This window comes from Temnothorax longispinosus, chromosome 3 (genome assembly GCF_030848805.1).
Source record: "Temnothorax longispinosus isolate EJ_2023e chromosome 3, Tlon_JGU_v1, whole genome shotgun sequence".
In the NCBI taxonomy this organism is placed as follows: Eukaryota; Metazoa; Arthropoda; class Insecta; order Hymenoptera; family Formicidae; genus Temnothorax; species Temnothorax longispinosus.
Window position 1 is genome coordinate 11,576,609 of NC_092360.1, and position 14,841 is coordinate 11,591,449.

Consider the following 14,841-nt stretch of genomic DNA (forward strand, 5'->3'; position numbering starts at 1 on the left):
CTTGGTTGGGCGCGTTTAGTCAACCTGGTGGCGCCGAAGAAACAACTGTTGGCGACGCCTGGCGAGTTGGAGTAACCTGCGGAGTTGGATTTGCGGAGCAATTCGTGTACGAATCGGCGTTGGGAAGGGAAAGAAAAGAACGAATCGCGCGCGTACGGCCGATCGAAGAGTTCGGCGTGGCCGAGAGTTCCATCAGAGGAGTGCGGAGTGTTTCGAATTTTCTCGGGGGAACTCGCGGTGTGCGTGTTCGCGGGAATTGGCGGGCGGGTGCGCGCGTTTTGTGAAATCAAGCGGAATCCTCGTTAACAGGTGGGACGCACGATGGTGGTGACCAAAGACCCGAAGACGATGGTCGCGATGGAGCTGATGAATCCGTACGAAAAGCCGCCGAGCATGTCGGTCAGCCAGACCATGAGGACCTTTCTGTACAATCGCGAGACCGGCGCGTTCATGGGCAGGACCGCCAGTAGCTGGGGTAAGCGCGGTGTTGCCAGCTTTAGAATTTCTTCCGCGCGATGTGGAAGAAATTATGTGGTAGCTGTCCGAGGGAGTTCACGATGCGGTCTCGTGTGAGAGTATATCGATGGTATATCGTTAAACGCGGGATCGGACACCGCGACTGTCGATACCTATAGATGCCTTGCCCGATTCTTTCCGCAGGTGTGGAGACACACCTAGGATCGCGTTTTCCGCAGCGTGGCTCGATTCCGAAGCGCCTCGATATACGCTTTTACTCTCGCCGCAGAAGGTTCGCCTATCGGCCGACGCGTTTGGAAAACTCGAAAGTTTATACTCTTCTTTTTCTTTTTTTTCTACACAAAAATTGGTTTGATTCGCCAATTCGTTATTACGGATCGCGCGTCGATTATTTGATCGACTCCATTACTCTATTGTCTGGGAAATACTAATCGCCAATATTAATCGCTCCGGTACTATTCCATCGGCTATTACTTTGGAGACACTCGTATTGATCAAGTCGAAAACAGAGTTTTGGTATTTTAATACTATGGAAGTATCGCCCCGGAGTATCGTAAATATTTTTTCTAGATAAAATGTCAAAGGAGATACCACGTGCAGCAGGGCGTGTCAGAAGTCGCACACTTTCTGCAAAGTCTTCTTATTGTTAGCAACCTCGAAATAATTGAGTAGAGTTGACTTTCTTTAACGAAAACTCGATTACGCCCTATCTATATTTTTTTTCTCTCTCCCCACGTGACAAATTTATTTTTAAATTAACTAAAAATATAATTTTATTAATATTTGACATGGAATTTAACACGGAAACTGATAGACCGAAATGTAGGTAAAGAAAATTTTGAAAATGGATTGTAAAGAATATACGTGTAAAATATGCTTTAATATAATAATTAAGCAAATTGTAGATTTTAATTAGGCAAATTTTGGTATATGATCGTAACGGTGTAAATTTAACGTTTAAAGCGTAACGGTAACGTTTAAAATATTTGTATTTAAATAAAATATAATTTAAAGTGTGTTTAATAGATTTTTTCTAGTCAGTTGATTTCATTTTTTTCACTCAATCCACTGATATATGTTTGTATTTTCATTTTTTTCTATTTAGAGTAAAATGTAATATTCTCAATGACTTAAGTTTCAATATAATTATTTAAATTATCATTTTATATGCATTATACAAATTTTGCTCAATTCATCACGATCTACAAATAAATTATCGATTCTCTACTATACTTTCTAAAGAAATGCAACGTAATGTTCTTCGATGACTCTTTTCTTAAAGTATGCAGAACATTTCAACTTACTCTGTTGAGTCACACACGCAGCCTATGATAATAATTGAATAAATGAGGATATGTATATCTATATATATACATGGAGCATAAGTGGAAATATCATTAGCGCCGCGCGTTAACGTTAAGTGTTACATTAGACAAAACCGCTTTTATTTGAAAAAATCAAAATGTAATATTCATATATGTATTTTTAGGTACTTATGACTGAGAGAATTAAACATAAAATTATGAATTTTTAGACACTTATAATAGAGCTTCTACAGTAGACAGAAGTTTTTAATTCTAATAACAAAAATTGTTTCCAGATTAGGACAGAAACGTCATTACGCTCGTAATTTGATAACGTATTTAAAAAATAATTAGAAACATAATTAGAAAATCCGATAGAAAAAAATATATATTGAACTAAGGATTAGTGCCAGTAAGCTGGTACAAAAGACATTTTAGAATAATTTTTTGAACAAACCCTAAAGTATTTTATATATAAATCGTATAATAAGAATTTTTAAATTATTCTGAAAAAAAAAGAACAAGATATGTATGCAATCTTCTTTCATACATATAAGAAACTACTACCCGGAAAGTTACCCAAGAAGAAGTGTTCTAAAAATACCATATATAATGACTTGTAAAGTACCATGCATATAATGATGATGTAGAATTAATTACACACACACACACACACATAATTATTAATAGAATTAGTAGTATAAGATAACTTATAGCGAATTAAAGTGTGATTTAAAAAAAATTTTTTTTAAGATATATATATATATATATATATACAATTTTAGTAATAAAATATAAATAATAATAGGTATTGTATATTTTACTCTAGTAAGATTTTGGATTAACAGACATTTCAGAATTTTTTATGTTAATGAATTTAGAAATTATCCTCGATAGATACGATAATATAATTGATTGTATCTAAAAGTAGATTATTATTGTATAGTTTTCCGTATGAGTTTGTTATATTATAGATACACGTAACAATCTTTCAATTATTTAAACGATCCTTAAGCCGGCAATATTACCTATCTCAGACCCGATTACTTATGACGTCAAAGGTAAACCAGAAGGAAGCGCACGGAGACAATTTTTCCAACACACACACACACACACACACACACACACACACACACACACACACACACACATATTTGTATCTATATAAACGATTCTTAATAAAATTACTTTGTTGAAGTGTATGAAATGCGACACAACTCAGCTATCAAACCAACAAATGACGTAGAAGTTCAGAATAAATAAATATTACAATATAACGTAGTAGTACCATTTACGTATATTTTTTTTTATTGCTGTGCTACTCGTAAAACATAGAAAGAATGAAAGAATTGAAAAGCATGCCTACCGATCGTGCACCGTTTATTAACTATTGATGTGCACCGTCGTTGTTGCATGTGTTACCACGGCATGTTAACGATTAATGCCAGTATTTTATTAGCCTAGTATTTTACTGCATGTTTGTTCTTAGCACGTGATAGTGTCAATGACCAAAGATATATGATGGTGTCTGCCACTATCGCGTAATCATTAATATCTAGTTATAGTCGCACAAGAGTGTACTTTTAGATCCATGGATTTGTAACAAATTAGACTTCTGGTCGCTTAAATACTGGATATAAAACAATTAATATATGAATTTATAAGAAATTAATACGTGTTTTTATAAACGTGGATTATTAAAAAAACGACGTGTGTTTTTAAAAGTGAATTATGATGAAAAAGCGAGTGAAATTACAATTGTAATTAATGTAGTTATATATACACATTTATATTGATTATACAATTTATACTGATAAATTTATCAACACACGGCAGACATAAACAGGCGAACTGGTCGTCATACTAATAGATACTATCATGAGACAACATTGCTTATCTCGCGAATGGTCACACAGTTTAAATATTTGGACATGACGTGTTTTTTCCAATACGAGACGTCTAGGGAAGATAAAGGCATTCATGACGTCGCGTATGTGAAGGAGAGTGTTTGCGAGCTTCAATTAATTAGTCTTACCGGCGCCGCCGTCGATCACAGCCGAACGTGGTCAGCCCCGTCTTCATATATCTCGGGGTGTGTTTTACGGCTGTCGCTATGGCGACCTAATGGTTATTACACACCCGCGCCGTATAAAAGTGCACTTTACGCGAGCCATTCTTGCAATTTAACGTGATATCTTCAAATGAGGATATCATAGCGAACCCTTAAAAGTATTCAAACACAAAGAAATTAAATTACTAGATAAATCTATCTTTTCAAGTAAATTTATTTTGATAAAATGGGTATTTTTAGGGGCGAAATATCCAAAAACTGTATAAATGAAACATGCAAAAACGTAGAATGCTTTAATACGTTAAGTACAAAATATCGCTGAAACTGCTATCTAATCAAATACTCTGTACTTGCGACTAGTCAAAAATCGGTATCATAATTATAATTATATAACGCGATAATTATGTTACATCTATTCTCTTCTATGATCGGCAATCGTTTATCATTTTCCACGTTTCCACAACAAAGAGAAGACTTGCAGTGCACACGCCAACACTGCGTGTTGCTTCACAAGAATTGTTTTAATTTAATTGGCTCAGAAGCCTGTATACGTTAAAGTCACCAGTAATACTAAGCTTCGAAAAATATATCAAGATACACCCTTGAAGTACAATTAGTAACCTTGAGACCTTGACATACAGTGAAAAAGAATCTTTTTTTTTATACTTCATTCTCACCCTCGAATCTTCTATTCAGTGTTTCTTATCTTAAAGTAAGACATTGGAAAAGAACGTTGTAATACTTCTTTCATTTTAAAACAAAAATAAAGGAAGCGCTTTTCGGTTACGATAGATTTGTCACAACGTTTTACACTTGAGATAGAATTCTGTACAACATTATTTTCCAATCAAATCTTTCACGCGGCTCCATATTAATGTCCGGAGCATTGCGAAGCGGGACAAGCGAGGAAGGTGAGTGGAAGCGAAGCTAGAAAAAGACGGAAGCATGGAGCGTGTTTGATTCGCGGTGCATACAACGGTTTGCTCGGTTGAATGGCAATTGTTAAACTTCCTTTAGCGCAAACGTGTATAACGAGGTCAATTGGCGTTAAACGGCGGCATTACAGCATTACGTAACTTAGGGCCATTCCGAAGGGTACACCCACGCGGCTGTGCCGCTGTCTTTCGTCCAGTTTACAATCACCTGAAGACCATCCGAATCGTGAAAGTTGCAGCTGCAGTTAACCAAAAACCAGGAAACGAACCGAGCCGAAGTTGACTCGGATCTTGCCATTTTTCTTTAAAAATCAGTTCAAATACATTTCTTTTGTATCATGTAATTGCACAATTAGTGACTTTAGCGGCCGTTACTCCTGCCTTGAGAAACTGTAAACTTCTTGCCTCCTGTAACAAATAACTGATTTTTTTATTCATATAAATGCAAAAAAGCTTCACATAATTGTTTCTTATTCTTCTTTGTATGAAAGAAGCAAATTCTTTTAGTAATTAGAAAAAATAATCTATGCGACGAAGCTAATATTGTAATTTTTTTACTTAATGATCGCGATTTAAGGAACGTGTGATCTGATCCAATGCCGTCATTGTGAGGCTCGTATTGCATTGTGGTAATGTAAGCTAAATTATTGAATAAGATTTCGCTTATCGCGTTTCTGTAAACTCTGCGAATCAGCCGTAACGAGACAAAACAGAATCGTAGTTACACGACTGTGTTATCGTAACATGATGATCAAAACGTCAATGTATAATCTCTATAACCGATTCTTCGTAAAGGAATAAATCAAAAAGTTATGTTAATTTCCGAAATAATTTCGGTTTTATTTCGCTGAACATGACTGAACCGTAAGAGGTTCTACTGTTTAATATATCAAAAATATTAAATGAGAAAAACTACAATCAATAGTCACTTAAATAAAAGAATATTTAATATCTGCAAGTAAAAATCAAATAATAATAAGACACACTCCTGCGTAATATTTTATTTATTCTATTTCTTATAGGGAAAATGAAAATTTAAGCGGAGATCCTCTGAATCTTACAATTAGTATTGAGTTTTTTTTTAAGAATAGACAAAAATAGATAATTATGATTTGTTTGGTTTTTAAAGATGCAAGACGTTACTGCCAACGTTCGTTAACGTTCGTTTTACCTAGCAATAAGTCAAGAAGTGTTAAATGGACCACTGCAGTTCCTACTTTCCATTATTATCGTTAGAAGAAAGCTCGAAGACGCGCCTTTTTTCAGTAGTCGAGTAACGAGGAATGAGAGATACCGATATTCTTTGCAGCTTAATTATTTCCCGGGGACGACACCATTTAATATAAACAAAAGAATGCACTTGAAAATAATCAAAATATCAATTCCTTATTTTAAAAAAAGATTATTTCTTGCTATATTTTACATAGAGAGCTTTCTAGATGACTAAATGTCTAAAAAAGAAAGATTAAAGTTATGGACTCCTCACATTTTAAATAATTAGAAGTAATTTTTAAAAAACTTGTTTCAAAATTTTTAAATTTTTTGATTTGTGAGATTCTATTTGTAACCTTGATTTGAAATAAACAAAGAAAATGAGGATAAAGTTGAGAATGAAGGAGTGAATTATAAGAGATATAAAGTTAAAGAGATATAAAGCTTTTGAAGCGCTCTCCTGTAAAATGTTTCTTTAAACTTATGTATCTTGTTCTTGAAAAGTACATCTCTTTAGAAACAGATATGATTTCATTGATCGGTTTTTTAAGAATTATAATTTTATCAAAAATTACAAGCGATTAAAGTTACAAAAAAACTTACTTTTTCCAAATCATTAATTAAAATTCAGAAAGAGCTTATTTAGAAAAAAAGCGTTGATCAAAATGTACCCAATTGTTAGAAAAAGTAGCCAAATATGAGAAAAAGAATAGAAAAGATTCAAATATTCAAATATAAAAAGATTCATATTTTGATACAGTGATAAAAAAAGGAGCAAAATGGTATTTAATTTTGTCCTATAATTTCGTAACTGCATCCTATCCCTTATGCAGTCGTGACTATAGTCTATCGATAAAATTCCATGACGATGTCAAAGACAATTAACTTCTCGATAGTATCGTCCAACGACTTTATGACGCGCCTAACGGGACTGAATAAGAGATACTTCAAGACTCTCCTTTGACACCCGACTGTAGTGAGCGTTCCGTATCCCCTCCTACGATTTCTATGAAATTAACATCCTAATTGTAAAATTTTAATGTAATTATAATAAATTTCTAGTATTTTTTTCTAAAAAATTCAAGAACTCTTTGTGTGGAAAGGATTTTATCTCAATTACATTAAAAATCTAAAAAATGAGGTACTAATTTCTCATTATTATTTTAATTGAAAGTAAATATAAAATATAAAAATCTAGTTATTACTAGTTATAATTAATAATTTTGTGCGTATAATTTTTATTTATGTATACATATGTGTCAAGATATTTGGCAAAAATGTATATTTAAATTTTTAAGAAAATATAGTGTACTACATTTAATATCGATAATTTTTCTTCATGTGTGTGTACCGATTTGTTCCCGGTAGCGTTATTTGATGAATGATGTCCACAAAACAATGTCGCGAGACGCGTTAAGGCATAATTGAATTGCACCATTTGACCAGGCGCTTTGATCTTCCTCTATGAATTGAATCCGCGGTTAATATAATTAACCTACATAACAGGAAGTACAACGTACGAGAATCAGCTTTCTCTACATACGACTAACTCTTCGCGAAGCACGTTATGGCTAAAGTTATTGTATGATGATTTATGTGCATGATGGTCAATAATCTGGATCACGGATGGTCCTATGAAAGCAATATATTTAGCACTTGTATTTAGAAAAAGTATATGTATACTTCAGAGTACTTACTAGAATATAACGTGATACAACAATATTTAATTCATATTGGAGTATTCGTAAAATAACTCGACCAAACTTTGATTAACTTAATCAGCGATTGACTTATTAAGTAATACCTGTAATATTTTGTTATTATAGATAGAATTATTAATTTTTTGTTGTTTAACATACGGAAAAAAATTAGATCCGGAATGACAAATTATACAATCAGAAATTTTGCTTTATGCACTTATACGGTTGAATTAATCACCGAATTAATCGAAGTTTAATCGTAGTCGTCCTTAACACTACTTCGATTAAAAATTGATAACAGAAATATACGGCAAGTGCAAAAGAATATGAATCAGAAAGTAGATTTCTGAAATACCTAATATAGGAAATGATTAAAAAAAAGATTTTGTGTCAATTGTTCTATTATAAATATTCGGATAGCATTCAGAATGATCGGAAAATTTTCGAATAACGAATAGAGAGTTTTTTCGAAATGTGATTTCGGATACCCTTCTCTTTAATTATTTTATTACTTTTATTTAATTATTTTATTCTATTTTCAAGGTAAAATCGGACTTTTTTATTTGATATTCTACGGCGTTCTGGCGGCGCTTGTTGCCATTTGTTTCTGGGGATTCTTTCAAACGCTCGATCCAAGGATACCGAGATGGCAACTCGAGAGATCCATCATTGGAACAAATCCAGGTAAATTATTTTTTGTTAATAGTAAATACAATATATAAATGGCAATGACATATTTTAATTTTTTTAAATATTTAATAGCCGTCATGACTATTTTAAGTTATTTGTAGAAATTATTTATTAATTTGTAGTTTTTGATATATAAAAAATTAAGATACGGAAAGATGTTGCAAATTTTAAAATAAACGTCGATGTTACGCTTCGCAGGCTTGGGATTCAGACCGATGCCGCCGACGGAGAATGTGGAGAGCACTTTGATTTGGTACAGAGGCACCGACAGTGAAAACTTCAAACACTGGGTTGATTCACTACAAAATTTCTTAAAAGGTAACCGTCCGTAAAAAAAAAGAAATTCATATCGTTCAGAATAGGACATTAAATTCTAAATAAATTCTAAATAAATTCTAATTCATCTTACATCTGCATTTACCTTATTCCTAATTAATTTTTATAATCATTTTCAAGTTGCCAAATACCTACATTTTAATCGTCGTTAATATTTGCAATATTTCGTGTAACATTAATTTCAGATTATATAACACCCGGGTCTGTTCTTGGTCTTGGCGCAAACATTAACAAATGCGATTATAATCAGCCGCCGCCACCCGGAAAAGTTTGTGATGTTGATGTGAAAAATTGGCATCCTTGTACCAAGGAGAACAGATATAACTATCACAAATCCGCTCCTTGCATTTTCCTTAAGCTGAACAAAGTACGTACATCATAATGTAGAATTAATTCGATTATCTATAATAACAAGATATTTATTAACAAATATTATTTTTTTAAATACTATCAACAACTAAATATCAACTAAAAAATCATTACATACATATTTAATACAAATCAATATACATATAACATTCTTTATAATATTTTCGTCCGTTAGATTTATGGCTGGAGACCAGACTTTTACAACGATACTCAACATTTACCGGAAAAGATGCCACTCGATCTCAAGGAACACATCGCTAGTCTGAAAGGAAACAACTCCTTGCAGCTGAACACAATCTGGGTATCCTGCGAAGGTGAAAATCCTGCTGATCAGGAGAACATTGGCCCAATTAGTTATTTACCACGACACGGTTTTCCTGGTTACTTTTATCCTTATGAAAATTCCGAAGGATATTTGAGTCCGCTAGTTGCAGTGCACTTCGTCAGACCACGAAGTAAGTATAATAAATATATATATGCCCACAATATATATAGGATGACAATTGGGAAATGTCGAAGCTAACTAGTTATCATTTTGTAATGAGTGAACAGAATACAATCAATTAAACACTATACTAGAAGAAATTAAGCTGTTATATTTAGTAGCACATTGTGCAAAAAGAATTGCATTCCTGTTATTCACGTTGTGTAATCCGTTTTTTAATCTTCTCGCTTTGTTGACCCTGAAATGACCATTATGAGCTTTTGCAGTATGTATTAATAAAAATGACGAGTTTCTTTCGCAGAATAGTGTTTAATTCAGTTTATTCTGTTCATTTATCATAAGATAACAACTACTTAGATTCAGCAGTTTCTCAATTATCACGATATTGACGTCAAAAATGTCATATAATAACGAAAAAACAGAAACATATGAGCTACATTATATTTATCTTTTATTTTCAGCCGGAATTCTGATAAATGTCGAGTGCAAAGCATGGGCAAAAAATATCAAGCATAGTCGTAACGACAAAATCGGCGCGGTCCATTTCGAGCTGATGATAGATTAACGAAATCTAAAAACAGCCTTCGGCTCCCTATGCAAGTCTCTTAAAGTAAAACGAGTGTCTTGGGGACATTTGAGGTAGCCATTAGGCAAATCTTCATCTTCCAAATAATAAAAATGTGAACAAATATAATCTCTCCGAAGTCGACAACATGCCGCCGACTCTCTGGGATGACATTAATCGAGTACAAAACGAAAAGAATTCTTACAATAGACGTTCCTGACGTTTTAAATGGCTTATACATGAAAATCATGAATTTTGAGAGATTGCATATGTATGTGCTGAATGAAGACATATCGGCGAGGATAACGACTGAAAAAAGAGGCGCTGATATTAATAATTAGAACGTTCATTGAGAGAGAAAGGTCTTCATTAATCAACATCACTTCGTAGAATATCTTTCACAAATCTGCTGTTTTAGATTTTTCGTTTCAATAATCTATTCGTACCAAATTTATCTAAGAAGTCTGTAGAAAATATTTTTAGCATGTGTAAAAGACATTTTTTATTCTTATAACTATAAACGGAATATTTTTAGCATGCATAAAAGACATTTTTTATATATAAACTAAACGGTCGTTTTACATCTGCCATTTGGAGTTCGTCAATTAAATTAGTGATTAATTATTCCAAGAATTCTAAAAATGTAATAGTTTCGTCATATACAACATTCATACAAGTTAAATTACAATATCCTCTTTGAGAAAGCTAATATAAAGAAGCTTGAATGTTAATGTTCCAATCTTATATTGCTAATTTTGACTTTAATTTGTCGGTAATATATTATTTTGCATATATATTTTGTACAATGTTATTCTCGTTGATATCTACTGCGTACTTGCAGGTTAAAGAAGTTTTTATAGCAAATTTAACACATTTTCGTGCAATTAAAAATTAGGAACGAATGAAAGAATGGAAAGAATGAAATCTCAAAGAATTATAATCACTTACGCGTGCCTTCCTTTGCTCATAAGCGCGAATTTAACTCGCCTTTGTGCAATTGAAAATTAGAAACAAATGAAAGAATGGAATAATGGAATCTCAAAGAATTATAATCGTTTACACGTGCCTTTTTTGCTCATAAGCGCAATTTATATATAAAGACCGACCGACACAATAGCATATATAAAAGAATCTCATTTGGAATTATTTAATATACTCATATACATATATATGTATAATGGTAGCTGGGTAGATTTTTTTATAATCAGGCGTGCAATTTTGAAGACTTTTGTAATATTCAAATGACACTCTACTAGAAATTAATACGTCCTCAGGTAATATCATATTTTTTACCTTATTGGAACGCGTTAGTAATTTTGTCAAGTAGAAATTAAGAATCGCGAAATAGATAATAAGCGTATAATTTCTTACAAATAAAAAAAAAACAAATTTGAAGCAAAAATGACAAATATTGTCAACATGATAATATTTAAGATATTTAATACCTGGTCCGTATCTGTAAATATTGAGAAATCTGACAAAATGCTATGCAGATTAAAAAAAATTTTAATGTAAATTTATAAATTGACGTTATATATATACGCCAATATTGCATATAATAAAGAATAGATTTTTCAATAATAGAATATAACAAAAAGTATGAACCAAAACAAAGAAAAATATTGATATACCCTACTTTTTTTATTTTTATCTCTTTAAACGATGTTTCAGCTTTGAAATATCGATTACATATATGTTGTAAAAATTATTCTAGAAATAAGATAATTTTCTTTTCTTTTAAGGAAAAGAAGAGAGAAATAGTGTTCATAGGTTTGAGATATATAGAAATGAATGATAATGTAATGGCTTGTGATTCACGGAAAGTATGTCAAGCTATAGCTTAAATGACTCACGATTAATGGCAGGATTAAATACAAAAGGTATATGTCGTTTTCTCGATATAAAGATATCGATATCTGTTTGTTCTTTTTATCATGTAATTGCGATTTATTTGATATTAAATGTATACATGTAAAAATATTTTTACGACATGGCAGCTAATAAGTATGAGCTCTCAGAAATTATATAGCAGACCCTATCTGCGAGCACAATTTTTAGTTAATAACAAAGGAAAACTTTTTAATTCATTTCTTTGCTAAATACGTTCAGCAGTTCAATTATAATTGCATCATGCATAAATGAAAATAATATATATGACGTTAAAAATTAATCGGAAAGTGATGATGTTCTTTAAATTGTAAAAATCATGTTTATTACATAGCAAAAAATAACAGCAATTAGGATCAGATTTTTTATCCTATGCTAACATAAATACATTTACTTTTGTGATAAAATGCGGGATATTGATAACTCATTCTCATCGTTTTCATATTCTTATTACTCAACCGTTTGACACTGCGGTACATAAAAATACCTATTTTAAAATTCCCGACGAATGAAATAGAAATGCACTACATTTCTACTATGTAATACATATGAGAATGTAATATCGATGCTAAAGAACTTGGCAACAAAACATAAGAAAAAAATGATGTCAAAGACAACGATTTCCCATATTATCAAACAGGTATCGCATTGATGTAACCCCAGAATCTTATTTACGTGAAAAGGGTGCCCATAATTAGAAAAGTTCAAGTATCACTGGACAATATATGTGTACCTAATTCTTAACAGATCATTGCATTTAGAATTTAGGTAAATTTATTTAATATTGCAAATGTTCGACAAATATATATCTGATAAGAACACTACATGCTCTTGTACAATTTACTTATATGTATAATTTAACATACAAAATAGACTAGGAGCCAAGGAGTGGGATAATAAATTAACACCATCATATAATCGCAATGAAATAAATTAAGGATTACACAATGCTCGCCCTTATTTAAAAAGACGTTTGTACTTGTACGTCGAATTATTTTTCCACTATTGTCATTTATTTAAAAAATAATAATTATAATTATAGAACGCGATATTATTTTATTCTGTACAATTTATTTTTACACCTATACCTCAATAAGTACTAGAACGCTGTGCAAGCAAATTATTCACATCGATGATTCGAGCATACCTATATTTTGTTCAATTTTAAAGACTCTGATACGTACAAGTAAATCAAGATACTAGAACAATATAAGAGGTATATAGGATACTTCAAAAATAATATAATTTGCATTTTTAAAACTTTCAGAACAATATTTTAATATAAAAATTAGTTACTTATATTTTTGGATAATCAATTTCAATTAAAAAAAAATAATGTCCAAATTATTTAAACTTTTATATTTCTTCTTTCTTGTTTTTCTTTTTGGTTCCTGAGTCCTTCATGCTTATATCTATAGGTTGATAAGTTCTTTGATATGCTTGTTTATGTTTCTTGACATTATTAAAATTTATATTTTATATGTGTACTAAGAATTAAGATCAAATAAGGTCTTTTTTTTTAAGTAAAAATAAAAAAGCAGGTAAAATAAAAATTTGTACATATGTCTAACTCTTTGTAATCGTAACATACTTAAACATGAATATTATTTTAGCTTGTGATATTGTGATTGTTTTAGCTCTTGTGATATTTAAATTCTAATATTTATTTTTATATTCTTAATATTTTTAGACACTGTATGTAGATCTTCAAATACTAAAGAAAATGATTAAAGCTATGAAAACTTTTATCTATAGTATGCAAAAGAAAGAAGGAAAAGATAACTTTTAAATCGCTGTAATTCTTGAAATTATCGTATTGAGATCAGCTAGTAATAAACCAGTAAAAGAGAAGAAAATCTGATTTGAGTAAGAATTTATTACTAATCTCAATTCGATTATCTTCGGCAAAGTTGCAGCGCTTTAAAAAATTATCTTTTTTTGTAGAAGAAAAACTAATTCCTTAATTTATTGCATAGTATAGTTTGTTCATAGAATATTTCTTTACATTCATAAATCTCCTCATTCCTAAAATCATTAAATTTTAATTTAGCTTTGTTCTAGTGTTAATTCTTTAAATTTTTTAATTAATTTGAAATTGATTTTGAGAGCCAAAATATAAAAGTAATGAATGCTTTAATTATCTAACTTCTTCAATTGTTTAGTTAGTAAGTTTTTACTATTGAAAATTATATGCAAAACTATTAGTTTAAGACATTTTCGTCGAACGAAAGTCAGTCATATTCTATATATCTCCCTTATTATTAGTATTTTTTTTATGTACGTACCTGTAAATCAACAAGAGACAATCTTTTTGTCACAAAACAGAAACTCTGACATAAAACTCTCTATTAAGATTATGAGTTCAAACTAGTGGCTTGATATAAGCAAGAATGCCGATTGGTTAATTATGTAAACAATATCTCTAAAAAATAACAAATTCATTAACCTACTAAATTTTTCTAGGCACGAGCAATCGTCCATCATCGTGATCGAATATCCATACACGTAGTGTTCTCTAACGTGTTCGAATCTTTCGTTTTCGTGCATGGTTTCTTATTCGAACAATAAAACTATGAAATCGGGGGCGAGTCGAGGGCAATGACGATCTCGACGATTATGACGTACGATCATTCGTCGACCATCAGTTCAAAGTGTACTGCACCCTTCTTTTCGGATCTATACGAACTGTACTTGATATTTTTCGCCCATGCTCGACACTCTACGTTGATGATCTGGTTTCCTGCAAGAAAAAGTTCAATTCAGAATAAAACTTCTTGGTGTGCTCAGATGCATTTGAGATGTATTTTAAATTTTTACATAAACAAATTTAGATTTTTTCACGGAAGTTTA

The 14,841-nt window shown here is 31.5% G+C and overlaps 2 protein-coding genes across 2 annotated transcripts in view; one reads left to right on the forward strand and one right to left on the reverse strand.

Moving 5' to 3' along the window:
- Positions 1 to 13,040, forward strand: LOC139809307 (sodium/potassium-transporting ATPase subunit beta-2). The gene is made up of 6 exons (XM_071772100.1): positions 1 to 475; positions 8,243 to 8,383; positions 8,588 to 8,707; positions 8,911 to 9,092; positions 9,270 to 9,549; positions 10,001 to 13,040. Exons 1-6 carry the CDS (start codon positions 322 to 324, stop codon positions 10,102 to 10,104), a joined length of 981 nt encoding a protein of 326 aa, XP_071628201.1. The 5' UTR covers positions 1 to 321; the 3' UTR covers positions 10,105 to 13,040.
- Positions 12,907 to 14,841, reverse strand: part of LOC139809308 (sodium/potassium-transporting ATPase subunit beta-2) — a 17,100-nt gene continuing 15,165 nt past the window's right edge. Inside the window, exon 7 of the mRNA XM_071772101.1 lies at positions 12,907 to 14,731. Within this exon, the coding sequence (XP_071628202.1) occupies positions 14,619 to 14,731 (113 nt within the window). The 3' untranslated portion in view covers positions 12,907 to 14,618. The remainder of the gene's footprint in view (positions 14,732 to 14,841) is intronic.

Coding starts and splice junctions, on each gene's coding strand:
- LOC139809307 (XM_071772100.1), top strand. CDS start 322: ATGGTGGTGACCAAAGACCCGAAGACGATGGTCGCGATGGAGCTGATG. Junction 476..8,242: donor CAGGACCGCCAGTAGCTGGG/GTAAGCGCGGTG, acceptor TCTATTTTCAAG/GTAAAATCGGACTTTTTTAT. Junction 8,384..8,587: donor CATCATTGGAACAAATCCAG/GTAAATTATTTT, acceptor TACGCTTCGCAG/GCTTGGGATTCAGACCGATG.